This window comes from Ovis aries, chromosome 2 (genome assembly GCF_016772045.2).
Source record: "Ovis aries strain OAR_USU_Benz2616 breed Rambouillet chromosome 2, ARS-UI_Ramb_v3.0, whole genome shotgun sequence".
In the NCBI taxonomy this organism is placed as follows: domain Eukaryota; kingdom Metazoa; phylum Chordata; class Mammalia; order Artiodactyla; family Bovidae; genus Ovis; species Ovis aries.
The window spans coordinates 166,440,739-166,468,677 of NC_056055.1; the positions used below are offsets into that span (position 1 = coordinate 166,440,739).

Consider the following 27,939-nt stretch of genomic DNA (forward strand, 5'->3'; position numbering starts at 1 on the left):
TCTTCACGTTTTGTCAGAACTTTCCACCATGACCCGTCCGTCTTGGGTGGCCCTACAGGGCATGGCTCACAGTTTCATTGAGTTAAACAAGGCTGTGATCCATGTGATCAGATTGGTTAGTTTCCTGTGATTGTGGTTTTCAGTCTGTCTGCCCTCTGATGGAGAAGAATAAGAGGCTTATGAAAGCTTCCTGATGAGAGAGACTGACTGAGGGGGAAACTGGGTCTTGTTCTGAAGGGCAGGGCCATGCCCAATAACTCTTTAACCCAATTTTCTGTGGATGGGCAGGGCTGTGCTCTCTCCCTGCTTTTGACCTGAGGTTAAACTATGGTGAGGGTAATGACGATAACGGAAGTGAAGAGAAGTGAAAGCTGTTCAGTTGTGTCTGACTCTTTGGGTCCCCATGGACTACACAGTCCAGGGAATTCTCCAGGCCAGAATACTGGAGTGGGTAGCCTTTTCCTCCTCCAGGGGATCTTCCCAACCCAGGGATCGAACCCAGGTCTCCCACATTGCAGGCATATTCTTTACCAGCTAAGCCACCAGGGAAGCCTGAAGATAATGGAGACCTCCTTCAAAAGGTCCCATGCATGGACTGCTACACTCAGTGCCCCCAACCTTGCAGCAGGCCACCACCAACCCACACCTCCACCAGAGACTCCTGGACACTTGCGGGCAAGTCTGGGTCAGTCTCTTGTGGAGTCACTGCTCCTGTTGGCCATTAGAGAAAGGCAAATAACAACCACAATGCAACACCTCTAAAACACTTGTTAGAATTGCAAAAATTAAGAAGACGGACTATTCTTATGTTGATGAAGATGAGGAGAATTGCAACTTCCACATACTGCTGGTGAGAATGAAAAATGGTATAGCTACTCTGAAATAGAGTTTGACAATTTTTAAAGTTAAATATTCATAATCATATGACCTAGCCATTCTAGTTCTAGGTATATACACAAGGGAAATGAAACTATATTTCCATACAAAGGCTTACACACAAATGCTCATAACAACTTTACTTGTAATAACCCAAAACTTGACAATCCAAATGTCTACCAACAGGTACATCAATGAGCAAAATGTGATATAGCCAAACAGTAGAATATTACTTAGCACTAAAAGAGTAAATCCCAATATCTACAACATTGATGAATTTGGAAATAATTGCTCCACATGGAATGAACTGACAAAAAAGCATATGCATTACATAATTCTAGTTATACAGTACTTGAGAAAATAAAACTAACGTATAGTGATGGAATGAAAACCATTTGTTATGGAGGAGGGCACCAGAGGCAGAGGGAGGGAATTACTAAAGGACATGGGGAGCATTTTGGGGGTTAAGGATGAGCTCAGTATTTTGACTGTGCTGATGATTTCATGGTGTACACATATCTCACTGTGTGAAACTTACCAAATTGTGTACTAAATTTGTGCCCCAAATAATGCCTTAACACAGCTGGAGAAAAATTCACATGGCACGCTCTAATACTGTGCATTTTTACTTTTTACTACTATAGCTTTTATCAAAAACAAACATACAACAACAGCGACCAGACTTACCATGTAGCCTCGGTCTTTACTGGGCAAGGCCAGGGCATCTGCATTGCAGTAAACCCATTATATTTGACTTTTTTTGTTGTTGTCGATGAGAAGGCAAAAGTAATTGATGATTTTATGTAATAAAAAATCTACTAGTACACTGATATATAGGATTTTCCTCCAAGATTCCTCCAGGTCACCACTAAAATATATTTCTAGCACAGTAAAAATGGACAACATATGAGGATGTGCTGATTTTGGGGAAAATGAGTCATGTGATGGGAGCTATGTAATCATGCATGCATGCATGCTAAATTGCTTCAGTCGTGTCTGACTCTTGGAGAACCTATAGACGATAGCACACCAGGCTCCTCTGTCCATGGGATTCTCCAGGCAAGAATACTCGAGTAGGTTGCCATGCCCTCCTCCAGGGGATCTTCCAGATTCAGGGATCGAACCCGTGTCTCTTATGTCTCCTGCATTGGCAGGCATGTACTTTACTACTAGTGCCACCTGGGAAGTCCAAGGTATATTACATGTCACCAAATATATGACAGATTAAGCCAAGAATTTTATTTTGTCAACAGTACTGTAAAATTCCTCACCAACACCAAATGAATTGTATTGGCAATAAGGATTTGCTATGTATAATGATCTTTGATTCTACCTTCCTCAAAACAAGACAAAGGTGCTCTCCTGCCTCTTTCATTTGCCTAGGTCTTTGACAAAGAGAATACTTACTGGGTAGAGTGTAAAAGACTACAGGAGAATCAGGCCAGAGTCTTGGCTTGATTCACTAAGAAACAGCAGACTTGTGAAGAAGGTAATCTGTAAAGTTTAGCACTACAGAACCATGAAGTTTAGAGTAGGTTGAGGTGATTAGAAATCACTTCGTTTGATAACCTCAAACATCAAATTTGAGAGGATAAATTACTTGCTTGATATGAGGAGCTAATTTGAGCCAAACTCACTTGTGAACCCACTCTTTTCTTGGTAAACCGTATTTGCCCTTTATTACTCATGGTGCCATACAATGTAGGTGACAAAAAGACCCACAGAAATTTTATCATATTACTTTGAAAAAAATATTCTGTAGCCAGCCTTGATATTTCAGCTCATTAGGACCCACATCTAGGGAAACTTTTCAGTGTTGTTCCTGATATAAATGAGTTTTTAATTATTTATTTATTTATTTATTTTTGCAAAGTGTTAATTGAACATTTGGGCTTCCTCAATGGCTCAGCGGGTAAAGGATCTGCCTGCAATCCAGCAGACACACAGAAGACATGAGTTCAAGAAGAGAGGGGTCGAGAAGAGTCCCTGGAGAAGGAAACCCACTCAAGCATTGCCTGAAATATCCCATGGACAGAGAAGCCTGGCAGGCTACCGTCCAAAGGGCTGCAAATAGTTGGACACGACTGAGTGATTAAGGATGCATGCAATTGAAAATTTAGGTTAATGAAGGAATTTAAAGGAGGAAAAAAAGCTCAAACAATAAGAAAATGAAAGTTTATTTACAATCTTTTGGAAAATATTAATTTTTCTTAGTAAAGGATACTTTGTACCAAAATGATTATTTTTCATTTAACTCTTGCAAACCCTGTAGTATGAGGTACTTTATAAGAGAGGTGCTTTCACTGCTGTGATTCACGGTAGTATCCCAGTTCCTTCCATCTGTAAAATGGGTATAACTACGAATTCTAATGACCCAAAGTGAACAATTCTTAGACTGTTATGTATTTCAACAGTATTGGTATGCATGCACAATGTTGTAATTTTCATTCCCTTATATTAAAGGGCACAGATTTATTCAATACCTTCCTTATTCAATGATTGTGGAAAACAGACTACATCTGCCAGAGAGCAAACACTGTTTCTTCTCTCCAGATGTCTGCTTTTCCTCCCAGAAGTTGGAGAGCATTGGACAAGCAATAACAGATGATGAACACATGCATAACTACAAATGGGCAAGCTGATTGTTTTCAAAATTGGTATAAACATTTGCTCTTGGGTTGAGATTTAGCCCATAGCAAATCTTTACATTTGCGTTATAAACTCCCAACTTAAAAAAAAAATGTTTATAATGGAAGTGCTGACAATGTGAAAATTCAGTTATGGTCAGGAAAGCAGTTTTGTTTAAAAATGCCATTTTGCGCTTCCATATTTACTTCCTAACCAGTGAATGAGATGTCAATTTCTCCAAAGTTTTCTTTTCCAGTCCAAGGAAGAATCTGACAACTGTTTTGAAATGAGCAAGAGAGCTGAATTTCAGCCTCTTGCTTCTTCAACAAATAGAGATTAGAGGATAGAACCACATGCTGGTTACTTAACTGATTACATAGATGATAATGATGTTGATTGTGATGTTGATAATGATGAATGAAACAGACGACAATTATGCTTGTTGCTCATGCGAGGTTTTGCTTTTTATACACTATTTGAAAAAGAAATAGCAGCAATTATCAGGAGATACTTTGCATTCTCTGACCTTGAGTATGCCAAAACATAGTAAGTACATTCAGTTCAGTTCAGTCACTCAGTTGTGTCCGACTCTGTGACCCCATGGACCCCGCGCCAGGCTTCCCTGTCCATCACCAACTAACTCCTGAAGCTTACTTAAACTCATGTCCATTGAGTCGGTGATGACATCCAACCATCTCATCCTCTGTCGTCCCCTTCTCCTTCCTCCTTCGATCTTTCCCAGCATTAGGGTCTTTTTCAATGAGTCAGCCAGCTCTTTGCATCAGGTGGCCAACGTATTGGAGTTTCAGCTTCAGCATCAGTCCTCCCAGTGAATATTCAGGACTGATTTCCTTTAGGATGGGCTGATTCGATGATTAGAGGTTATTAAGTAAACTCAGAGAAATCCCTCAATTTGCTTATAAGTCACTTGGTGTGGGACCTCATGTGTGGTTTTTACTATGAGGCTGGTATTACAGTGAGGCCAGTGGGCTGAATCAGATGTTCTTCCTATGTCTCATTATGTAAATACATATATGATCCTATTACATAGTTGAATTGTAAATCCACTCTTCTGTTCACTCCCAGGATGGTGAACAAATTTAAAAATAGAAAAATGTAATAAAGATGTAGACATGCGCTAACAATGCATATTTATGAGCTAGGATGGTTTTTTTTTTTGGAAAAATTTGGTTGGGTAGAAATCATAGGAAATTTTATATTTGATTAGAGCCAATGGTGGGAATCTCTGCTCTAACTTTTGGATATCAGGCAACTATTTTCATTTGAAAATTTAAAGCTATTATTATTATTATTATTTTTTTAATTTTATAATCTTTAATTCTTACAGGCATTCCCAAACATGAACCCCCCTCCCACCTCCCTCCCCATAACATCTCTGTGGGTCATCCCCATGCACCAGCCCCAAGCATGCTGTATCCCGCGTCAGACATAGACTGGTGATTCAATTCTTACATGATAGTATACATGTTAGAATGCCATTCTCCCAAATCATCCCACCCTCTCTCTCTCCCTCTGAGTCCAAAAGTCCGTTATACACATCTGTGTCTTTTTTGCTGTCTTGCATACAGGATCGTCATTGCCATCTTTCTAAATTCCATATATATGTGTTAGTATACTGTATTGGTGTTTTTCTTTCTGGCTTACTTCACTCTGTATAATCGGCTCCAGTTTCATCCATCTCATCAGAACTGATTCAAATGAATTCTTTTTAATGGCTGAGTAATACTCCATTGTGTATATGTACCACAGCTTTCTTATCCATTCATCTCAAAAATATACAAGCAACTTAGGCAGCTCAATTCCAGAAAAATAAACGACCCAATCAAAAAATGGGCCAAAGAACTAAATAGACATTTCTCCAAAGAAGACATACGGATGGCTAACAAACACATGAAAAGATGCTCAACATCACTCATTAGAGAAAAGCTATTATGTTTTATAATATAGATTATTGCCTACATTCTCACTTATTTGCAGGGTAAATGAAGCATTTTTATAATAAAAGGGGAGAGGGGAAGGAAAAAAACCCAAATCTCCCAAAGAATCAGGTTGACATGAATAAGCAAGGACTCCCCATGCCCACTTTCAACATGTGGGTCTGAGCATAATCCAGTCCCACTTGCTTAGGTTCAGACATGAGAAGAAGGACAAAAAACTTATCCTTAGCATAAAAACACATAGCAAATTTCTCTTGAAAATGTTGAGTCTTTGAAGGAAGAAAAACTATGTTAAAATCTGAGTTCACTATAGGCTACTAATATTTAACACTTGCCCAATACTGTATTCAAAAAATTAAGGCATGCATGTAAAATTTTAACATTTGTATTTTCTCTCATTCAAGCACACAACTAATAGGATACTGTGCTCACAGTAACTCTCAAGTTAATGCATGCAAGAGGGTTACGGCTCAAATCTAGAAACTTGGGAATGAGAAGGCATTCCAGCATTATAAGAAAACGTGGACTTTGCTTTTGGGCTTTTGCTTTCAGATCTCAAATCATGTACATGTTCAACCTTGTCCAAGGCTAAGAAGACTTGCATTAATCTTATTAGTATTTCTGGGGGACAATCTGTGTGGTGGTAGAGTAACAATAGTCAGAGTGGATTGATATTTTGAGTATTAATACTCAGCCCTCTCCAGCTGTTAGATTTCTGGAACTATTTTGAAAAGAGTGTTACACAGACATAGAACATAATGAAGAAGGCATGTGTATGAAAATATGGAGTCCATTCTCATTTTCCATGTTAGTGAGAGACAGTTTTCTTTAGGACACTGAAATACTTTCAAATGAAAGGCATACCTTGAAAAAATGATACAGTACAGTATAAATCTCAGATAGCTAGTCAATCTTGCTAGTCATTTTGAATTTTTTACTGTAATTTAACATTTCAAAAAGTTATGAATATTTGTAAATTGAGTTAATCGAGTGCTGATAGAATAAAAACAGTATTAAAGATAATCTTTCCCCAAATGAGATCTTTTTGGCTTGTCCCTTTACAATTATTACTTGGAAGATTGGAATGTGTCCTTTGTTTATGACTCAATGATTCTCATAAAGGCAGCCCTGTATTACCACATAAAATAACTCTAATAATTTGCTCTAATTGAAGAAAAATGTGTTTGTGCAGAAGGCACCTAACAACCACAGTTTTGGTGAATTCTTTTCATAATCCTTCGATCAGCACTGTAATGTGAGCAGATTTAAAATATACTTTCTAATAAGTGGCTTGATTTTTTTTTCTTAACTACTTGGTGATATCCTAATTAACCATGCTCAATTGATTGCTTTCAAAATAAGAACTAAGAGCTCTCATCTAGTCAAGTGGAAGCTAATTCAACTCTTTTACACTATGGCAATGATACATCTCACATACACACTCAAAACAACACGCACACGGCTACCACGCGTAGTCTAGTAGACATACTACATTCTGGGTCTTCTGGTTTGAGTCAGTGTAGCTTGATAATCACATTTCTATGGATCTTCATGTATTACTATCTTTTAATGCTCATGAGAGTGAGTATTAAGTCTTTATTTTCCATTCATAGATTGAAATTGTTTTCAGAATTTTTTTAGATCATTTGACGAACTCTCATATCCAGGAAATAGGCTGTTTACTTGGAAGAAAGCAAAAAAGTTAATGGGAGAAAACGAACCCCGGTCAGGAATTCTGACCTTTTCAAATCTTAACTTCTCTCTTTTGTCTTTTCAAGTCAGAATTAAGCACATCTAATTTGGGTTGACAAAACACTTAATCACTTGATTATGAGATTATCCTAAGGAGCCAGAACATCTACGCACATGATGGTATTAATATTTGGGGGTAGAATACAGAATTTTCAGACCCCCGTTACTGGGCATCCCATGAACATCTTCTCCAGCCAAATGTATAAATGGGGGTAGATGATACAATACATAACTTGATGTCATGCACAGACCTGAAAAACTGTATTCAGTATATATAAATCTCAGTCCAAGCATTACACAACAGGAGTTTAAAATGTTACATGTAAATCATCCAGACTTAAGCTTCTTAGGAAACACTAACCATTCTCCAAGGACATATGAGACCAGGACTTCAGAAGATTCTGTCTAACTGTGGCATGGCAGAAAAAGCAGCTCACAGACCACCCTGGTGTGCAGTAATCAACAATATAGTGGCCCACTTTATAAAGGCGTCAGACAGTCTGTAAGCAAAAAGGCAGAACCTCCAACTGAGACAGGCCCTGCTAATAAGTGGCTTCTAGTAAAAAGGGGGAAAAAAGCCAGCTTTAACATATGCAACAGGTCTCAAATCACAATGTATTTATTGCTTTTGTGTTCTATCTTCTTTCATTTGGAGCATCGTCATCAAGGATGTCATCTTGAAACACCATGAGCAGTGGAAGAGAGACCCTTTGTTAGCTCAGGTCCTTTCATGTCTTCATTTTGGGGTTGCCCTTGTACTGCAAAGATCTTGTCACATGTCTGTTTCGCTACTGGACTATGAACTTCATAATAGTGGTACCCTGTCCTGTTCATCTTATCATTTTTAACTTTCAGTATATCATGTCCGTAAGAAGTCATTCAATACATATTTGGTGAATAAGTTGTTCTAATCCAGTACTGCTCTTAGTGATCTATCTGGTAAGTTCTGGACAAAGCATTTCATGGGTTTTAGCTTCAATTTCCTCATTCAGCTTTAAACATTTCACAAAAAGTTAGCAAAAGAGGTAATATATTTGAAAAAATTTAAAAATATTTTAATAAAAAGTGTGTGCTTGCAAGGTGCAGGTTTGGGCATTTCTTGCAATATAAGCTAAATTATCTGAATAATGTAATTGTTATATGATTTATAATACTATAACTGAATTGGTCTTATTCTGACAGACAGAGAAGTTCTTGTTTTGTGATCTTATGCTAAAAATCATTCACAAGAATGTTGTTAATTTGTATTATTTGTATAACACATTAAATGATGAAAAATAACAGCAATTACTTCAGAAAGTGTTGAAAATGTTTCTGTTTCTTTATAATTCTGACTATATCAGCAAAAGTACCTTAGTGAGTGCTCATACCTGCTGTGATAAGTAGAGAGACTAAACCACATTTTGTCAATAAGGGCAACTTGTACAAACTGGGTACACAAATAGAAAATAATACTGCTGAAGAAAGTGTAATTAATTAATTCAAGCTTCAAGATAAGATCACTGGATCCTGCTGACCCTACATGTTAATCAGTTGATTGATTAATTGCTACAATCATAATAATTATATGGTGCAAATCTAAGTACACTTAATGATAGTGTAGACAGAGTTAAAAGTTCTTTTCAATCTGCATATCTTTTCCCTTTCTTGAATCAAAGGAGTTGGTTTCATTTACTTTAAGGGTAACTTTTGGTTTGTAGAACTAGAAAGCTTTTGTCAAAATTAGTCAAGGTTCACATTTGCATGTTCTGTTAACCATTTTTGCTCATTTCTCAATGCTCTGTTTAAAAATTTAAAACAACGTTGTCTCTGAAATAGGAATTTTACATTACACTTATTCATCAAATAATTCTGCTTTTCACCTGTGGAAATCCCTGTTTTAAGCTTTATTATTACTATAAATAATATCCTTAAAGGAAATCATTCCTGAATATTCACTGGAAGGACTGATGTTGAAGCTGAAACTCCAATACTTTAGCCACCTGATACAAAGAACTGACTCATTGGAAAAGACACTGATGCTGGGAAAAATTGAAGGCAGGAGGAGAAGGGGATAACAGAGGATGAGATGGTTGGATGGCATCACCAACTCAATGGACATGAGTTTGAGTGAGCTTCTGGAGTTGGTGGTGGACGGGAAGCCTGGTGTGCTGCAGTCCATGGGGTTGCAAAGAGTCAGACACGACTGAGCGACTGAACTAAGCTGATTATCATTATTATTGCTACACACACGCATATCAATATATCACGTTATCTTTGATTTTGCCAAAATTTTCATTCAAAGGTACATTGGACTGTCTTGCCTATAAGAACAAAGCCAGGAAGAAAAATCAGTTCATCGATGAGTTGTGTTTGGTCCAGTCTCCTACTGCATGCCAAACAGCCAACAAAGCTTCTCTATTTCTATCAAATACAGTTCTGTTCTCTTGATTATCCAGGTTTAAAATCTGACCATGATAGTCTAAGTTCCCATTACCTCTTGGCGACTTTTCTTTTATCTGGTAATCTTTACCAATACCTTTTTCTTTTCCTTTCTTTCTTTTACAAAGCCGGCAAAGATTTTCAAGTTGGTGAGAAGCTTAGAACTCATCCAGCTACTAGATGCTTCTTAAACTTCTGCATGCAGATGAATAACCTTGGGAGCTTATAAAAACGGATTCCTGGGCTTTGTTCCCAGACATTGTCATTCAGAAAGTCTGGAATCAGGCCCCAGGATTTTCACGTCTAACAAGATCCCAGGTGATTCTGATGCTACCAGTCTGCAGACAACACTCTGAGTAGTGCTTATTCTATAAATTTTTGCAAGGTCACATATCTTCTGAGAATTCTGTTCCAGAAAATACACAGGTGCACATAAATAGAAATTTGGACAACACTTTGGGCAGTGGATCATGAAATGCTTGTACATCTATGTATCTCAGTTTCAGAATTCTGACGTGGTATCATTTCATTACTTTAGAGAAAAAACAAAACAAAACTGAGTCCCTGAGTAGTTAGGTTGCTTGTCCAAGGTCACATTCAACTGGTGGCCAGGTACAATGCTAGTAGGTGGATAACACAACAGGGATTCATGTCTCCTATCTCTCCTCTTAAACACATCTTGTCAATCACCATGAAATAATTTCTCTAAAACATATTTTTCAGTTTTTTACTACTTTTCTCAAACATGTTTAATGGGGTTTCCTCTACTGTGGATTAAAATGAAAACCCTTCTGTAGTATTGAACTTTCTGCAATTAATTAGTTAATTTATTGACCACATATTTGTTGAGTCACTTTTCTGTGAAAGGTACTATGTTAGGCAGGAGGATACAAGATCAAATACTAGAATTGTTGCCCACAACCTTCATGGGATTTGTAACACTGGCTTAACTGTATCTCTGCTCCTCATCTTCATTTGTTATCTCCAAAATCTTTAGTGCTTTTTGCTCAGATTCTTCACTTTCACCGGAACAACACACTCATCCCAGGGCTAGAGCCAGTGCTTGTGTTCTTTCCTGGGCTGGCTTTTCCAAACTCCAAACACACTGAATGACTCCTCCATGAAGTCATCCCAACCACTGCCCTTTTCTCTCTCTCTCCTCTTTACAGCGTTCGATCACTTATGGTGCAGCTAGAACCCATAGGGTTGCACATTCTTCTCTGTTGTTCAGTATCTCTGCCGTGTCCAACTCTTTTCAACCCTTTGGACCGCAGTGCGCCACGTTTGCCTGTCCATCACTATCTCCCGGAGTTGTCTCAAACTCATGTCTATTGAGTTGACGATGCCATCCAGCCATCTCGTCCTGTGTTGTCCCCTTCTCCTCTTGCCTTCAATCTTTCCCAGCATCAGGGTCTTTTCCAACGAGCTGGCTCTTGCATCAAGTGTCCAAAGTATTGAAGTATAGTTTCAGCTTCAGCATCTGTCCTGCCAATGAATATTCAGGGTTGATTTCCTTTAGGATTGACTGGTTTGACCTCCTTGCTCTCCAAGCCACTCTCAAGAGTCTTTTCTGACACCATAGTTCGAAAGCATCAGTTCTTTGGTGTTCAGCCTTCTTAATGATCCAACTCTCACATCTACATGACTACTGGAAAAACCACAGATTTGACTAGATGGACTTTTGTCATCAAATGATGTCTCTGCTTTTTAATATGCTGTCTAGATTTGTCATAGCTTTTCTTCCAAGGAGCAAATGTCTTTTAATTTCTTCTCTAGTTTGGGGAATTTACCTCTTACTTCTTTAATCTCTCCCTCAAGGAGCACACACATGGCTTGGGGTGAGCTGCTATGATGCCAATAGTCTGTACAGAGAAAGATCTTCCTCCTTTTCAGCTTTATTGGGGAGAAGGGATCAAAATCAATGGTTCCTGAATCTGACTACACATCTGTATCACCTGAGGATTTGCTCATTTCTTTTTGGTAAAAATTTCTCTACTTTCTCTCAGGCACACTCACTCAAAATCTATCAGAATCAAAATTGACCAGGAATCTGTTTCTATGAAGGTGTTTTAGGTCAAAACCATTTTCCAGATCCTTTAGGGTAACCGCTCTTGGGATCTCTTACAACAATGTCAACTCACCCTCTTTTTATATTTTTTATTCTTAGTGTTTTATTATTACAAATGTACTTACTGAAGAAACTTACAGAACACAGAAAAGCAAGAAAAGAGTATCAGACAAAGGCTATATAGTTATTCAGAGAAAGTGAAAAAGTGAAAGTGTTAGTCACTCATTCATGTCTAACTCTTTGTGACCCTATGGACTGTAGCCTGCCAGGCTCCTCTGTCCAAGGAATTCTCCAGATAAGAATACTGGAGTAGATTGCCATGCCCTCCTCCAAGGGATCTTCCTGACCCAGGGATAGAACTGGGTTCCTTGCATTGCAGGCGAATTCTTTACCATCTGAGCCACAAGAGAAGCCTCATCAGAGAAAACCTCTGTTAAGATTTTGAAATAAATACTTGGTCTTTACTTATAGATAATTATATACATATTTAAAAATAGATTAATATTGTATATACTTATGCTTTCTTTTAATATTTACACGCATTTTACCTTGTGAAGCAATGTTTTTTATTATGTAATTTAACAATGTATAATATTTCATTATATGAATGTGCTGTAATTTAACTTTTGGACAAATATATTACTTTTACATTGTTCACTATTATAAACAGGAACTCTATAAACAAGTTTTGTATACATTCTTGTGCATATCTATAAAAATTTCCTCTGGTAAATTTCTAGATATGTAGTGGCCAATACAAAGATATACAAATTTTTAAACCTTTTGATGTATATATAGCTAAAATGCCCTCAAGAGTGTTGTAAGACTTCCAGTTCTAAGTAGCTAACAATTCTTGCCTCATCGTGAACTTCAGCTGGCATTTCATCTATAGCCAAGTGTTTCTATGCTCAGCATTTCTTTACAGGTATCATCAGCTTATAGCCGTGCAGTATACTTCACTATGCGGAAACTGCATCTTTTGTTAAGGTTATTAAATTTTTGGCTATCTTCCTTGCAGGCTTCCACCAATGTTAGAGAAAAGAGAACTCCAAAATAATTAATCTCCTGAAGTAAACTTTGATGAGATGTAACATTAAAACTAAAAAACCTGAGGAAGGAGAATGCTATTTTCTTGTGTGATACCTTATTCTGGCCATCTGTTTAACAAATATCTGGTTCCAAAGAGTGTCAATTAAAACTGATGGCAAATCTTAATAACTTCAACTTGTGAATATCAGCAAGTGCAAGCTTGTGCTGTTCATGTAGTTATCTTATGGCAGTTGAGGTACCACCAGATTTTACATGGATACACAATGCTCTTTCACTTTATCTTTAACCTATCAGAACTAGTTATCCAGAACACCCACTGCTAAGCAACGTTGTAAAATACAATACTGCTTAGCATTGGGAAATCCCGATTCTGGTGTCCGGAAGTCCATAAATATAGTAGTGAACCCTCCCACGTCAAAAGTGAGCACTGTTTAATAGAGCAAGTAGGAATGGCCTCTGTGATGCTTTGAAGCTGGAGGTTTTGGACTGCAAGAGAGCAGAAACTTCATAATGGTAGTAGCTGTAACACCAGATCCTGGAAAGGCCATCTACATCAGTCTGCAAGTAAACTAAAAGGAATGGCTGCCCACACATGGTCCTGATGCCTCAGAAATAAGAAACACAGCCACAGGAGCAGGGGAATAGGAATTTGGTGGCAGATGGAAAGGTCTGCAGGAAGTGTCCACCCAGCTTTGTTTGGCCCATATTCTGAAACAACTAGAATAAACACTTAGTGTCATAATTTATACGCATTTCAATACCAATAAATCAGAATCATGCAAACAGTCATGTTTATTATATTCTTGTTGCTTAATATTCATGACAGTAATTTATTTTTATAGTACAGTTTCACTGTTCTCTCCACCACTGCCCTGCATTTAAGTCTGGCAAGTTGTCTTAGGAGGAGTTCAGGTAACCCTTTGAATACTGCAAAAGTTCACTAGCTGATTAAAATCCTTTCTTTGTTCATTTAATTTCCTCTTTATTCTCTCATAAACTTTCAAGCCACAAAGATGAAGTCTTTGTAAATTACACAGTAGTGCCATTTTGTCATACAGAAAGTATGAAAACAAGAGTTGGTATGTTCTTCTGATGGTGACATTTTCACAGAGTTTTAAAGAGGATGAAGGACATTCGGAGAAATGTAAGCAGTTAATTCTTAAATCCGTTATCAGTAAAATGGGTAATATTAAGCACAGTTTCCTCCTCTTTTATTTACCTCATGACCAGTCCTTTTCATTACCGCACTTCAGCAGTCCACTGCTGCTAATTACAATGGGTTGTTAACAGAGGAATTATATGAAACCACCAACACAAAGCATGTTATGTCTTTATATTCGCCTAGTGCTGCAGCTACGAAGATAATTAAGACACGGCTCATACCATAGAGGCCTTTAGGTTAGGTTGAGAGATGAAAAACAACATCCTAAGTTCTATGCCCAGAAATGAGACAGCTTACACTCAGTTTCATATATAAACATTCAACAGAGATAATTTATGATTAATCATCAGAGAAAAGAGTCACAAACATACAAGCCTGGAAAACCAATTTTATAAAAAATAATTCCAAATTAATAACGCTCTCAAGATCTGTGTACTTTTCTGTGTTTGCTCTGTTTCAATAAAGATGTTAAACCTCTTTTTTTTTTTTTAAGAATATCACTACATGTGAGTGAACATAGTATCAATATTTTAACTATAGTTGGGCTTTTTCTATTGTGATTAAGATGGCTGAAATAATGAATCTATTTTATAGACTCTATGAAAGTATATTCTAGCCCATGACATGAGAGGCAAAGCAATGCTTTGCTACAGTTCCACCTTTCAATTCAATAACACATATGATGACAATTGTAAGAAATTTTATGTTATTTCTTAATTCACTTCTTCGAAAATGTAATAAGAACATAGAGTCTTGTTTCTACACTTTAAGGATTTTCTTCTCCATCTGGTAGGAATGTTTGAATTTCACTGGTGCTTAGTGTTATTTTTAAAAGTTTTTCCAGTGACCAGGAATGAGAATGAGTACCTGCAACGTTGCCTTGGATACAGAAAGCAATAAAAATTTTCATTAAATTTGTTATAAATTGAATAGCTAGGACAGAAGCTTTTCTTAAATAAATAATGAGGTTTTGAGACCATGTGTATGAACATAACAATTTATTCATGTTCTATTTAGTTTCCTCTCATTATAATTCTTGACAACAGAGTCTTTATCTGAGCCACATCTAAATCTACTAATTACCTAAATTCTAAGTAGACTTGTTATCACTTCATCCAAATTAGGCAGAAGTGATAGTTTCCTGGTTAAGACCAACAGGAGTCTTCCAGTTTGGGGTTCAAATCTCAGCTAGCAACTTTCCAGCTGGTAGTCTTAGGCACGCTATTTCATTTCCATGAGCCTCAGTTTTCTAAGCTGAAACAATGGGAGTAACAACACCTATCACAAAGGAGGGTTCTAAATACTACTTTAAATGAAAAAATGGACATATTGTACTTGGCTTTATGCAAGTGAAAATATGGTAAGTAACCCATAAATTGAAACTGTAATTACAAGAGCTGTTTCTGGATTTATTTATCCATGGACATTATTCTATTAGATTATAACATTTATAATTCAAATGACTTCTTGAAACTGTCCAAATGTCTAAAGAATGTCTATATTATAAATTTGTGATGCCCTTTTCTACAGTTCTTCTTATTGGCACAGTATTTGAAGTTCTTAACAAAATGTTATACATTGTTCTCTCTCATTGCCCCATGGTTTCAAATGGCTTTCCAGTCTATGCTGCATGGTCCTGAAATGTATTCAAGAACAAAGGAATACACAGTGTTCGGATTTGCAAATGCCAAATGCTGAGAGGAAGATCAAACGGTAAGACTAAAGGATTTACAGGTAAAAACTTGAATTTTGGTCTAATTGTTATGTGACTCAGGTGAGATAAGTCTTGTGAATAAGCAAAACTTAAAGCGAAACTCCTCTGCCAATGTTATTGTTTTGACAGACTGGGATCATGAGGGGAAAAGCACAATAGTAGAGGGTTGCTTTCGTAAATCTTCTTGTAGGTTAAAAAGTGTACAAATTAATGTGAAAGAGAAATGGGTAAAAGTGACACCTGAAACTTTAAATTCAGTTTTAGACCCCAATAATACAATCAAATAAGAATAAAATACTGTTAATAAAGAGCTAGTTAAACCTTGTTTTGCAGTAATAAAACGATACTGTCAGAATAAGGCAAGAAACTTTATCTAGCACTGATTAGCAGTACATCTAAAATATTCCACTCAAGAATGATTTCTGCTATTGAATGTTTTTGTTCACTCCACCCCCCAAATTCTTTCATTGAAATCCTAACTTCCACTGTAACAGTACGTGAAGGTGGGAGCTTTATTCAGAGAAAAAATACAAAAATGTGTCAAAGAACAATCTTATCATGGAAGACAGAGTTAAGGACCTGGAGGGGGAGCTCAAAAGATCATTGATTTCATGTATCGGAAGGACAGTATGAACCTGCAGCTAGCACGACAGATGGCATTAATCAGGTCTGCCCATCCATTACTTGGCAGAGGAATGGACTTGAGATCTAAAAGAGACAATCTTTCACCCGCTGGACACTCCAAGTGAAAAGTGAAAGAGAAAGGCGCCAAGAGTCGATTGGTTTTCACGGACTCAGGGCCTCAGAAATGTCCACATTTAGGGTAATTTTCTGGAAAGTGAAGGTACTGCGTGAAATAAAAAGTGATGTGCGTGTGTGCTCGGTTGTGTCTGACTCTTTGAGACCCTAAAGGCTGTAACACACCAGACTTCTCTGTCCATGGAGTTTTCCAGGCAAGAACACTGGAGCAGGTTGCCACTTTCTCCTCTAGGGGATCTTCCTGACCCAAGGACTGAACCTACGTCTCTTGCATCTCCTGCATTGGCAGGTGGATTCTTTGCCACTAGTGCCACCTGGGAAGTTCAAAATGGGGGTGGGGGGTGAGCTGCATATTTAAATGGAAAACTGTAAATAAGTCAATGAAAGGAGGAAACACATAATTATACCATACAACACTTTTTTTTAAAAACTGTGTATGGATTTTTTTTTAAGATACACATTTGCTTTTGTTCTTTCAAGCATATTACTTTCACTTGTAAAACTAGCACTGCTACTTGCTTACTATAAAAGGCTATCCATTTTCCTTGTTTCTGTTTCCCAAAGTGTAGGTAGAAAATGTGTGAGTCAATCCTTAGGGGAAAATTCCATTCTCCAAACCACATGGCAATTCTCAACGAGTATATTCTGCTGTTTCAACATGAGCAGAATTCCCGCAGGACTTGTATAGTACTACAGGAGACATCACTTCTAAAGTTTAACTCTCCAAACAACAAAGAGTGAGTTGATGAAGACACATTGCATTTTAAGAAGCCCATGATAGTCCTACGAGCTATTAAGGGAAAATTCTGTTATAAACTTAGAGGTAGAGAATTAGAGCAAGGACAGGTGCCTGAGCACTGAATGCGTGTCACTGAGTGTGAGCAAGTAAGGGGACAGAGGGTAGGGCATCAGTTCTCATCTCACATCAAGGTTCGAACATAGCTCAGGGAGCTTACCGTGAACGTTTTCTTGAGATACTTATAAAAGGATTAAAAATAAATCTACCTTTTAAAGCTAGAATGTCATAAGCTGTGAGAGTTAAACATTTCCAGTTTGGAGAATGTGTGACTGTGTGTGCGTGTGTGTGTGTGTGTGAGCCCCTGTGTCTATGTGTGTGTATGAGGAGGGATGACTTCTTATGGAATATGGTTTAGCTGACAATTCTCTGAGTGTTTTGCCCTGTGAGAAAGGTCAACAGTGTTACAAATACTTGTACAAGCTCATAAGTAGCCTCCTCGTGCCACACCCTAAACTCCTTACATCCCAACTTGTGAGTCTGTGACCTTCACAAGAGAAAACACAGGAACACTATCAGTGAGGAAGCTAATTTCCCAACTTGGAAAAAGCAATACTTTGAAGTTTTTTTTTTTTTTTTTTCTGGTGCTACTCTCGATGTTACAATTTCTAATATTTAGTAGAAGGAAGACAGCATCAGGTTGGGGAGGGTGAGCCTCTGGGTTATGATAAAGATGTATGTTTTACAAGGGAGGGACAAGCTCTGGAGTCATGAGGTGGAGTTGGGCTTGGGAACTGCTGGCAGAACAAAGGAGAGATGTTGTGAGATAAAGAAAGCGGGAGTTGCTGGATCTTGAAGCAAGAGAATATCCTGGAATGTTATCTGAAACATATTTGGTGCTGTCTGGAATTCTGGAAACCAATATTAAAGTGGAATAAAGATAGTCATATGTGTCACTCAAGACAATGTTATTAAATGAGTAGAAAGATGGTGGGAATGGATAGGAAAGTCATGTGAGAGTGCGGACTGAAGGATAGTCTGACTGTATACAGGTTTGATTTTACTAGCTAACGTTCACTGAAGGCCACATGCCAGAAATCTGTAAATAAGTGCCTTCATACTCAGTTGTGTCTGACTCTTTGGCACCCCATGGACTGTAGCCTTCCAGGCTCCTCTGTCCATGGGATTTCCCAGGCAAGAATATTGGAGCGGGTTGCCATTTCCTCCTCCAGGGGATCTTCCTGACCCAGGGATTAAACTCATGTGCCCTGTGTCTCCTGCATTGGCAGGCAGACTCCTTACAACTGAGCCAACTGGAAGCCCTTGTCATGATTGCTATGGTGTTCGCAGCGGCTGTCATGTCTGACTCTTTGTGACTCCATGGACTGCAGCCCACCAGGCTCCTCGATCCATGGGGATTCTCCAGGCAAGAACACTGGAGTAGGTTGCCATGCCCTCCTCCAGGGTATCTTCCCAACCCAGAGATCGAACCCAGGTCTCCTGCATTGCAAGTGGATTCTTTACCATCTGAGCTACCAGGGAAGCCCCCTGTCATGATTAGCATTTCATTAAATCCCCTACAGTCCAATTGGGAAAGATATTACTTTTACATTTATTTCTAGATGTAGACATTGACGTGTGTTCTTGTTAAAGGTCTTAGGATTCAGGATTTGAATGGAAGTGGTGCTGTGTCCTGCATGTAGAAAAGTTAGCTTCCCTGATGATGTAGGCCTCACTGAGGAGTTAAATGTGAGTGAAACATTGGGACATGCCCCTGGTAGAGAGGTTGAGCAGTCACACCCTCCATATACCTGGGGCAATCAAGGAAGGGCCAGGAAGCCAATGGGCTTGAATGAGACAGTCCAGCCAAGACAGCTGTGGGTGACCAGACATGAAGGCTTTGAAGACCTCACAAAGAATTTGTCTTTTCTTCAAAAGAAAACTGCAAGCCAGTTGCATAAGAAGCCTATCCTTATAACTAGATTTACGCTGGATTGGGTGAGAGAAAAAATACCTGTTAAGGAAGTAGAAGAGGTCTTTCTCCCAGAAATGTGATCAGACTCAGAGCTGGGAGTGGGTCAGTAGAAAAATTTTTGGAAGCCCTCTCTGTGGTGTTCACAAAACGGTGTGGGTATCATCCCATGAATATGAGATGAGATGAGCATCTCAAGGACCACAGACCTTCAATTTCATTAGGCTTTGTTAGTGCTGTGAACTTGATAACAGTTGATGAAAACTGTCACCTAAATCTACATTAGAGGAGAGGGTAAGATAGCTGTTGTCCATTGAGATACTGAGGATAAATTCTACATCCTGCTATATATTTTTAACAGCATTTCTCTTCAGTGGGAGCAGGGATGCTCAGGAAGCTGTCTCATGAAGGTTGACTGGCTGATAACTCAGCTTGAGAAGTTTATTGCTTAGAAAAGTGACCTCATGAAGAAAGAAGTGCAAGTAAAACAAAGTTATAAGGAAAAACAAAAGGGTAAGCACTGCATTTTCTCATGGAGGTGATGTCTTACCACTCAATTAATTTCAGCATCAAGGCCCAATTTTAATTCTGAATCACCTTCTAGTTTTACTTATAAAGGACTTTTCATTAAGCCAAATTAAGTAGATGGAGGTCCAGTTGTTTATTATCTAGCACTAAACCATTTCTACAAAAAGACACCTGTGCAAGCCATTTGGCTCCAGTCAACTATTTTTTTTACAATTTAATTATGAATATAATTAGAATGAGTTAAGAGACAAGCGAGGCATCCACCATAAAATTTCTAGTTTGCTAACGCACACACACACACACACACACGTACACACTGATTAAAAAGCAACCACAACAAAAACCCTGCCAAGTCTGTGAGAATGTTAGCTTGCAGTGGAAACTGTAGTAAAAGGGGAGTCTTTGTAAAATCTACCTTTATTTTAATTTCAAATTTCCTTAAAATGGTGCTGTGGAGAATATTTTTATCCTATATTATTTTTACATCTCTGTTGTCTTTGTGGTTACCCTTTAAACCCTGCTTTTTCCTTTCTCTGGTCTTAAGATAATTTGTCACTATCATGCTTTCATGTTTAGCAACTGTTTGTAGTCAAGTGCCTTGCAAGCTCTGTTTCTTTTCTCCCAAAGAGTATCATCATGGAGTTGATGATGCATCAAAAATAGTTTGACCAAAGGGCAAGATAAAGTCAAGAGTAAAGAAAATATTTGCAAATATACTTGACTAGTTTTTTTTTTTTCCAAATTACTTATTTAAAGTATACTTATTTAAAGACTTCCCTGGTGGCTCAGATGGTAAAGCGTCTGTCTACAATGTGGGAGACCTGGGTTCGATCCCTGGGTCGGGAAGTTCCCTGGCGAAGGAAATGGCAACCCACTCCAGTACTCCTGCCTAGAAAATCCCATGGACGCAGGAGCCTGGTGTCCATGGGGTCGCAAAGAGTCAGACACGACTGAGTGACTTCACTTTAAAGGTAAAGTGGCATGATGGCCATAGAGGGGAAAAAAAAACCATTAAGACATGCAATCGATACTTTCTGCCATAAGGCGACACCTTTTTATAGGAGGGTGGTGTGACTGACAGATATGTAGCAGGATGAGTTGTATTTAAGAATACATAGGGCATGTTTTATCTTTGGGGCCTAGATTTCAAAGATGCTCATTCAACCTTATGGATACCATTTCTCAGAATTTGTTTTGCTGCTTAATTATTAATCAGTGTATACCAAAATAGGTCATAAATATTGTCTTCAAATGTGTGTGTGATTGCAACCTTTAAACTGAAGACTTGAAAAAATTTATATATTTATTTATTTTAATTGGAGGTTAATTACTTTACAATATTGTAGTGGTTTTTGCCATACATTGACATGAATAAACTGAAGACTTGTATGGAACATCTTTACTGTCTCAGTTTATTGCTGGCTTGCCTAATCTCCAAGGCCTATATACATAAATACACATACACATATGGGCTTTCCTCATAGCTCAGTTGGTAAAGAATCCGCCTGACATGACTGAAGTGACTTAGCAGCAGCAGCAGCAATGCAGGAGACATCAGTTCGATTCCTGGCTTGGAAAGATCCGCTGGAGAAGGGACAGGCTACCCACTCCAGTATTCTTGGGCTTCCCTTGTGGCTCAGTTGGTACAGAGTCTGTACCAACTGGGAGACCTGGGTTCAATGTGGGAAACCTGGGTTTGATTCCTAGGCTGGGAAGATTCCCTGGAGAAGGGAAAGGCTACCCACTCCAGTATTCTGGCCTGGAGAATTTCATGGGCTGTATAGTCCATGGGGTCACAAAGAGTTGGACATGACTGAGCAACTTTCACTTTCAATTCCATATGTATATACACATATATTAAATAAACATGCTATATATAAAACAAACATGATACCTAATAAGCATGATATGTAATAAACATTATGCATATACATTTGGCTTCCCTAGTGGCTCAGATGATAAAGAATCTGACTGCAATGCAAGAGACCTGGGTTTGATTCCTGGGTTGGGAAGACCTGAAGGCAATGACAAGGGGATTGTATAGGAAGCACAGGTTTTTTCATTGTGGAGTTAGCAATGTTTGCATCCCTATGATGGAAAATACACAGGGCCATGGTCAGGGATGGGAGGAAAAGTAATTATTTTTACACACAAAAGGCAACTTTGGAAATTGAGACTATAGCACATCAACAAACCTCAAATCATGCTCTAATATGAGCAGCAAAGAGCTGCGGTGAAGAAGGTGACCAAAATGAAATTATAAGATAGTCCTTGAATAACTGAACTTTGGCCTAGGCTAGAGAGAAATCTCTAATCCTATCCCTCATAAATAATAGATAGAACATTTTGTAAGGAAATCCATGGGGTCATTTCTCTTTATTTCCCTCTCATCTACTAATCAGCCTATAGTTTTACTATTATCTCAGCGCTGATGATTGTTTAGATTTGAGGCAGTTAGATGAAAACTGATGGATTAAGAGCTTCTATGATAAAGAAAGTACCATCTGTAAAAATTAAAAAAAAAACCTGTAGTGGGCAAAAAATGGCTCCATATAAATGTCCATACTTTAATTCCCAGAGTCTGTGACATTCTTCCTTTACATGACAGAAGAGATTTTGAAGATGGGATTAAGTTAAGGACCTTGAGATGCGGAAGTGTCCTGGATGATTCAAGTGGGCCCAATGTAATAACAAGGATCCTCAAAAGAGAAAACTGTGATCAGAAGCAAGTCTGAAGGAGATATTACAATGGAAGAGGTTGGAGGGATATGATATCATATGATTGTTGCCTGTGAAGGTGGAGGAAGGGAACCACTGGCTAGGGCACGCAGGCAACTTTAGAAGAACGATATAGGAAAGTACAGAAAGGAAAATATACTTATCTTACAAAGGGAAGTTATGAGTTATCATGGAATGTTGATGAAACAAGAAACAGAGGCTTATTCATATTAAGTACCAAAATATAATAGCATGATTATCAAACATTGGAGGAAGTGGAATACAATAAACTGATATTTCTTATTAGGAATTATCTATAGATGATAAGTCAAGAAGTAGAGATGTTAACCAGAGTTATGTAAGTAACTACTAGAAGAGATAAAAACTGAAATAGCTGAAGGAGGTTTCCTCTTATGAACAGGCCTAGGGATATGAAGTGATAGGACTCAATCTATCACTTTCCATTATAAGTTCCTCTGTGGAATTTGGTTTGGTAAATGTTATAGTTTGATACAAGTGAGAAACTGTAAAAAAAGGAATATTAGTAACACTTACATTTGAAATACTACTCACATGATTTAAGAAAATAATATTGCATATATCTAAATGAATTTCAAAAGGGGTTGTGTGAACAATTGGTTATAAAAATAATACAGTGGAGGGTTAAAATGTACTCAAAGAGGGCAACATTTAAAGCATTGGTGCTTTTAGAATCTATTAGTAAGTATTGAAACATTGCACACTCTTGGAAAGTACTAGCTTTATTTCTAACCTAAAACTCCAGTACTAAAATTTCTGATGATTTAATTCTAGCCTTGAGTTAAAAAAACACCAAAATGATATGATCTTCTGTAGAATGATATAGGATATATATGTCTTATATAGGATGATGTAACAGACATATATTTGGCAGCAGCTAGTTATTTATTCTTCCAGCAAGATTTCTTTTAGATAAACAGTCACAGAAAGGCAATGTAGGATGATGGAAGGTATTTATGTTTTAGAGTCTGCAGCTTAATGCTAAACCTAATCTTCTGAGCCACATGAACTTGGGAAATGTTTTGCGACTTGCTTTATTCCTCTGAAAAATGAATTTCTTTCAAATCATTTATTGAGCACCTAATACAGAGTAAGGAAAATGTTATGCTGTATAATTCTCATAGAAACTTTATGAACTAGAAATTATTTTCCACCTGACTTTTCCATTTCTTCTGTATCCTGTGCTATTATCAGAAATGAACTAAATAATTATAAAAAATGCCAACAAGCTTTCCTTTCCCAGGAATTTTGAAAAGATGCAAGTAGTAAAATAGAAAAGACACTGTTTGTTGCCTCTTTTCTTTGGATCTGTAGAAGTACCAGAACAAAAGAGATGGGAATAGAGGTAAACTTAGTACATTTCCTAGGATTTAGATGTACTGGAAATGTCTACAACCCCGGCAGGCTTTTAGCTACAAGATTGCATCACCTACCATAAAACTCTAAAGCTGTGTTTTTGTACTGATTTCACATTTAAGATATTAATAATGCTTTCAGCACAAGTCATGTCCAGGGAATTAATTCCCTAGCAGTCAGTGGGTTAAATCCCTACGAAATAACGTGCAGGTGACCCAGTTGTATTGACCTCAAGTATAGAATTTCAGCTCAATAGCTGCAGTACTTGGATTCTGAAATATAAAATAATTGCAGGTGTTTTTGTTACCCCAAAGGGTGTTATCAGACAGGGGATCACTATGGCAATTGCAGGTTCTTATCATATTAACGTTTGTTTTTGGTCCAAGAAGAAACTACTTAAAAAAGTAAATGCCTTCTGTTCCCTCTTGGAATATGTAATGATGACTTTCAAACATATAATAAAAATTAACAGTATTTCAAATAGCACAAATGGTCATTAATTGCTTTTATATGAAATAACATTTCTTCTTCAGAAGCAGAGCATTACAGCTGGATGCAAAATTCTTTTTGGTCTATTCACCTTTTAACTCTTGTCATGAAAGCGTAACAGAAGATCTCTCAATTTGTGACCAAAGAGAAACGTTAAGCCTTCACAAACTGGGCTTGGAGGTAGTGAGGCAGTAAAGAGAAATACTTTTACAACTACCTGAACCATGACATTGACTGGCATGACGTGTTGCTAGTGGCTAATCAGTGGCCAGACATCACTTCAAGCATTGACACCAATAGAGGAAACTGATTACCCATGTGGTAAAGAAGCTGAAAGCCAAGTAAGGAAGAGTGTAGTAACCAGGTGACTAGAGACTGCAGAGAGCCACTATCCAGCTGGAGGGGCAAGAGGTGTGTCCCCATCACCAGATGGAAGCTGGAGCCAGAATGGACTGAAGACATGGAGGAGATGGATCCTCGAATAGGGAAGCTACCTGAGGAAGGTGGGTGAGCAAGGGAGAGGGGGTGGAGGATAAACTAAAAAACTGGGTTATCTTTTCCTTCCCCCTCCCGCTGCCAACTACCACTGGCCACTTCCTTTGACTGCAGTAGCATCTCTGTAATACAGCTGGCTAGGGTCAACCTTCCACAGGTACAAAGCAACAAAGTGACAAAAGAAGATGGGGAAAGAAGCCCACAGTCAGCATATATGGACATCTCCCTTGGGGAATTACTTTACCTGGCTGGTTCCTTTTCATGAAAAGTTAAGAACTCATGAGTAGGTCTGTTGAGCTCACAATATAGATTTCACAAGAAGCAGTGAGCACTATGATAAAGCCCAGCACCTCTCTGCAATGGATAAGAATGTATTTACATTTTCATTTTTTTTTTTTTTTTTTTTTACTCAGTTAGTGCACATTGGGTAACAGTGCCTCCTCTGGTGTGGTTTTGCCATTTCCAAGCAACTATGTGGCCACTTTCCTTTTGCTTAAGGATATTTAAATACAAACTACAACTTCGAGCTGAGTTAAGAACTCAAGAACTAATGTCAAGGTTATGTCAAAAATGCATGGATTAGCAAACATATGTCCCTTTCCAACATATTTCTCAACCACATTAACCTCTTGGTTAGTCCCTCCATTTTATATATGAAAAAAATACTAAGTATTGCATGAGTTAGGTAAGGCAAGATTGTTACGATGATTCTCCTTGCCTTGAAAAATGAAAAACTCTCCTCTCTTTTCTTCTAGATCACTTTCTTAAACAAAGCTGATCTGAAGGAACAATGTTAGCATTTGTTCAGTATCTTACATCTTTAAAGGGATGTTCTAAAATACTTTCTCATTCATTCTCAACATAGCCTATTTGATAGGAGTTGGAAAAAATCATTGCAATAGTCATATAGCACAGTAGCATGCTGGCTATCTCAATTGTGCTTTGTTAAGTTCTGACCATGCCAGTGTTTCTGAAATTCTGTCCAGTTTGGAGCTGAGTCTAGGATAGTCCAGAGATGGTCTTACTTTTTATGGAAATTCAAAGGACACAACCTCACATGGGTTTGAGGGCTTGCTTTCCGCATCCTTAGACTAAGGGAATGGCTTGCCTAACATCTTCAGAATCAGGTTAAATAAGGAAGCTTAAATGATGGGTTGTGGCTCAGCTGGTAAAGAATCTGCCTGCCATGCAGGAGACCTGAGTTCGATCTCTGGGTTGGGAGAATCCCCTGGAGAAGGGAAAGGCTACCCACTCCAGTATTCTGGCTTAGATTTTTCCATGAACTGTATAGTCCAGGGGGCTGCAAAGAGTCGGACACAACTGAGAGACTTTCACTTTCAAATGATGGGTATATTACACCATAGCCCTCAGATCAGCACAAGCACGAGTATGCTTTCAAATGAGACAATTCTCACTTAAAAGTATGGAGACCACGATGTGAAATTTGTATGACTTCTTTAGATATATATAATCAGAGTACATGGGTGCATGCTAAGTTGCTTCAGTCATATCTGACTCTGTGCGACTCAGCCTGCCATGCTCCTCGGTCCACGGGATTCCCCAGGCAAGAATACTGGAGTGGATAGCCATGCCCTCCTCCAGGGGTATCTTCCTGACACAGGGATTGAACCTGCCTCTCTTATACCTCCCCCATTGGCAGGTGTGTTCTTTATCACTAGCGCCACCCAAATGCAGAAGCCCCCAATGTCTTACTGGAAGGCTGTCCTAGCATTATGACTGACCTTCCATATCAGAATAAATTGTTATGGAAATTCAGGCTTGTTTATTTTTGTCTTTATTCTTCCTTTTAAAAACAAGTTAAGAGAGCCTGGGAACTATAAAATACTGTTCTTCTTGAGAAACAGAGGACTCATGAAATAAAAAGTCTGACAGGGGATAAGAGTTTCAGCCTCACTTCAAAACCCATATTTAAAGCGCTGTTCCTCTATTCAACAACAACAGCATCATCTGAAATTGTGAGCAGGCAGCAAGAAAAAGACCTTGGGAGAATAAACTCTGCTTTATTCCTCTTGATATCATTTTGCCAGAGCTTTAAACAAGCGTGAAGACTTTTGTGAAATGAAAAACAGAATAAAAGAGCATATTGAGGGGCTGTTTCCAACAGGCTCCCCGTATCCCACTCCTCCTAATGGGAATGCTGTACACACAGCCATCCAAGATCAGACCTCCTAAGTAGAGCATTTTTTTTCTTGGAGATTTTTCTCATTTGGACTTTAATTAAGCTCCTGCCAGGCTTGCAAGCTTTTTAATTTTACCTTTCTTTCTTCTTTCTTTTTCCTCCTTGAATCAGCCTGCTTGCCAGGAAACTTTTTCCAAGCTGTCACAATCATAGTAAGTATACCCTAAGACATTAATATTAAATTTAGAAATGTACTCGTCGCTGTTTCTTCAAGAATCAATAGCAGAAGTTTCCTCACATTTGGAAAGATTTTCATTCATTTGTTCATTAATTCATTTATTCAGTAATTCATTTGTTTTTCCTTAAGTGTATGTGTGTGTGTGTTATGAATGACAAGATAACAAAAAGGAAGTTTCACGGAGTGTACAATGACTACTGGATTGTGATACAACTCAACCTCCCCCAAAGCCACCAGTTTAATAAAAGAAACCTTCCATTACTTAACTGATACTCACAATGTCCATAAGCAAACTGTAACCAACTCTTTTCTAGTGTTGGTGGGTGTAGGGTGAGCGATCCCTTAAGAAGGTAATGTCTCAGTTGATGATTTAATACCTCTTTGATGAAATGTAATGTCTAATTCACTTCCGTTCTTTTTCAAAATCCCCTTGTAATCAGTTAAACTCTCCGTGACTCCAAAAGTACAAAGGTAGGGGCTGGGGATGTGGAAGGTGACCCCTTTAAAGCCGATTGCGAACAAGGACCTAGTGTAGAGCACAAGGAACTCTGCTCAATGCTATGTGGCAGCCTGGATGGCAGAGGAGTTTGAGGGAGAATGGATACTTGTATATGCATGGCTGGGTTCCTTTGCTGTCTACCTGAAGCTATCACAATGTTGTTAACCAGCTATATTCCAGTATAAAATAAAAAGTTTAAAAAATAAACAACAACAAGAAAAAAATAAAGCAGATTGTATGAGAAGCTATTTCCATTTAAGGAGGCTTAGTTGAAAATCAGCCACACTAAATAGGATGTCTTCTTTTTTTTTTTCTTAATTTTTAAAAATACTCAGATAATA

General features: G+C 38.1%; 1 protein-coding gene and 1 long non-coding RNA gene across 5 annotated transcripts in view; one reads left to right on the forward strand and one right to left on the reverse strand.

Annotated features, from left to right (window-relative positions):
• Positions 1–27,939, reverse strand: part of ARHGAP15 (Rho GTPase activating protein 15) — a 700,830-nt gene that overhangs the window by 112,362 nt on the left and 560,529 nt on the right. The window contains exon 13 of one of the 4 annotated variants that reach the window (XM_027964992.3): positions 1–27,084. This exon is cut by the window's left edge and continues 12,475 nt beyond it. The exons of the other annotated variants lie outside the window; for them this stretch is intronic. Within the exon in view, the coding sequence (XP_027820793.1) occupies positions 27,029–27,084 (56 nt within the window). The 3' untranslated portion in view covers positions 1–27,028. The remainder of the gene's footprint in view (positions 27,085–27,939) is intronic. 4 annotated transcript variants of the gene reach the window in all.
• The window catches only part of LOC132659219 (uncharacterized), a 24,937-nt gene continuing 3,455 nt past the window's right edge, over positions 6,458–27,939 (forward strand). Inside the window, exons 1-3 of the long non-coding RNA XR_009599359.1 lie at positions 6,458–15,628; positions 24,271–24,729; positions 27,033–27,073. This is a non-coding gene — a long non-coding RNA (uncharacterized LOC132659219). The remainder of the gene's footprint in view (positions 15,629–24,270; positions 24,730–27,032; positions 27,074–27,939) is intronic.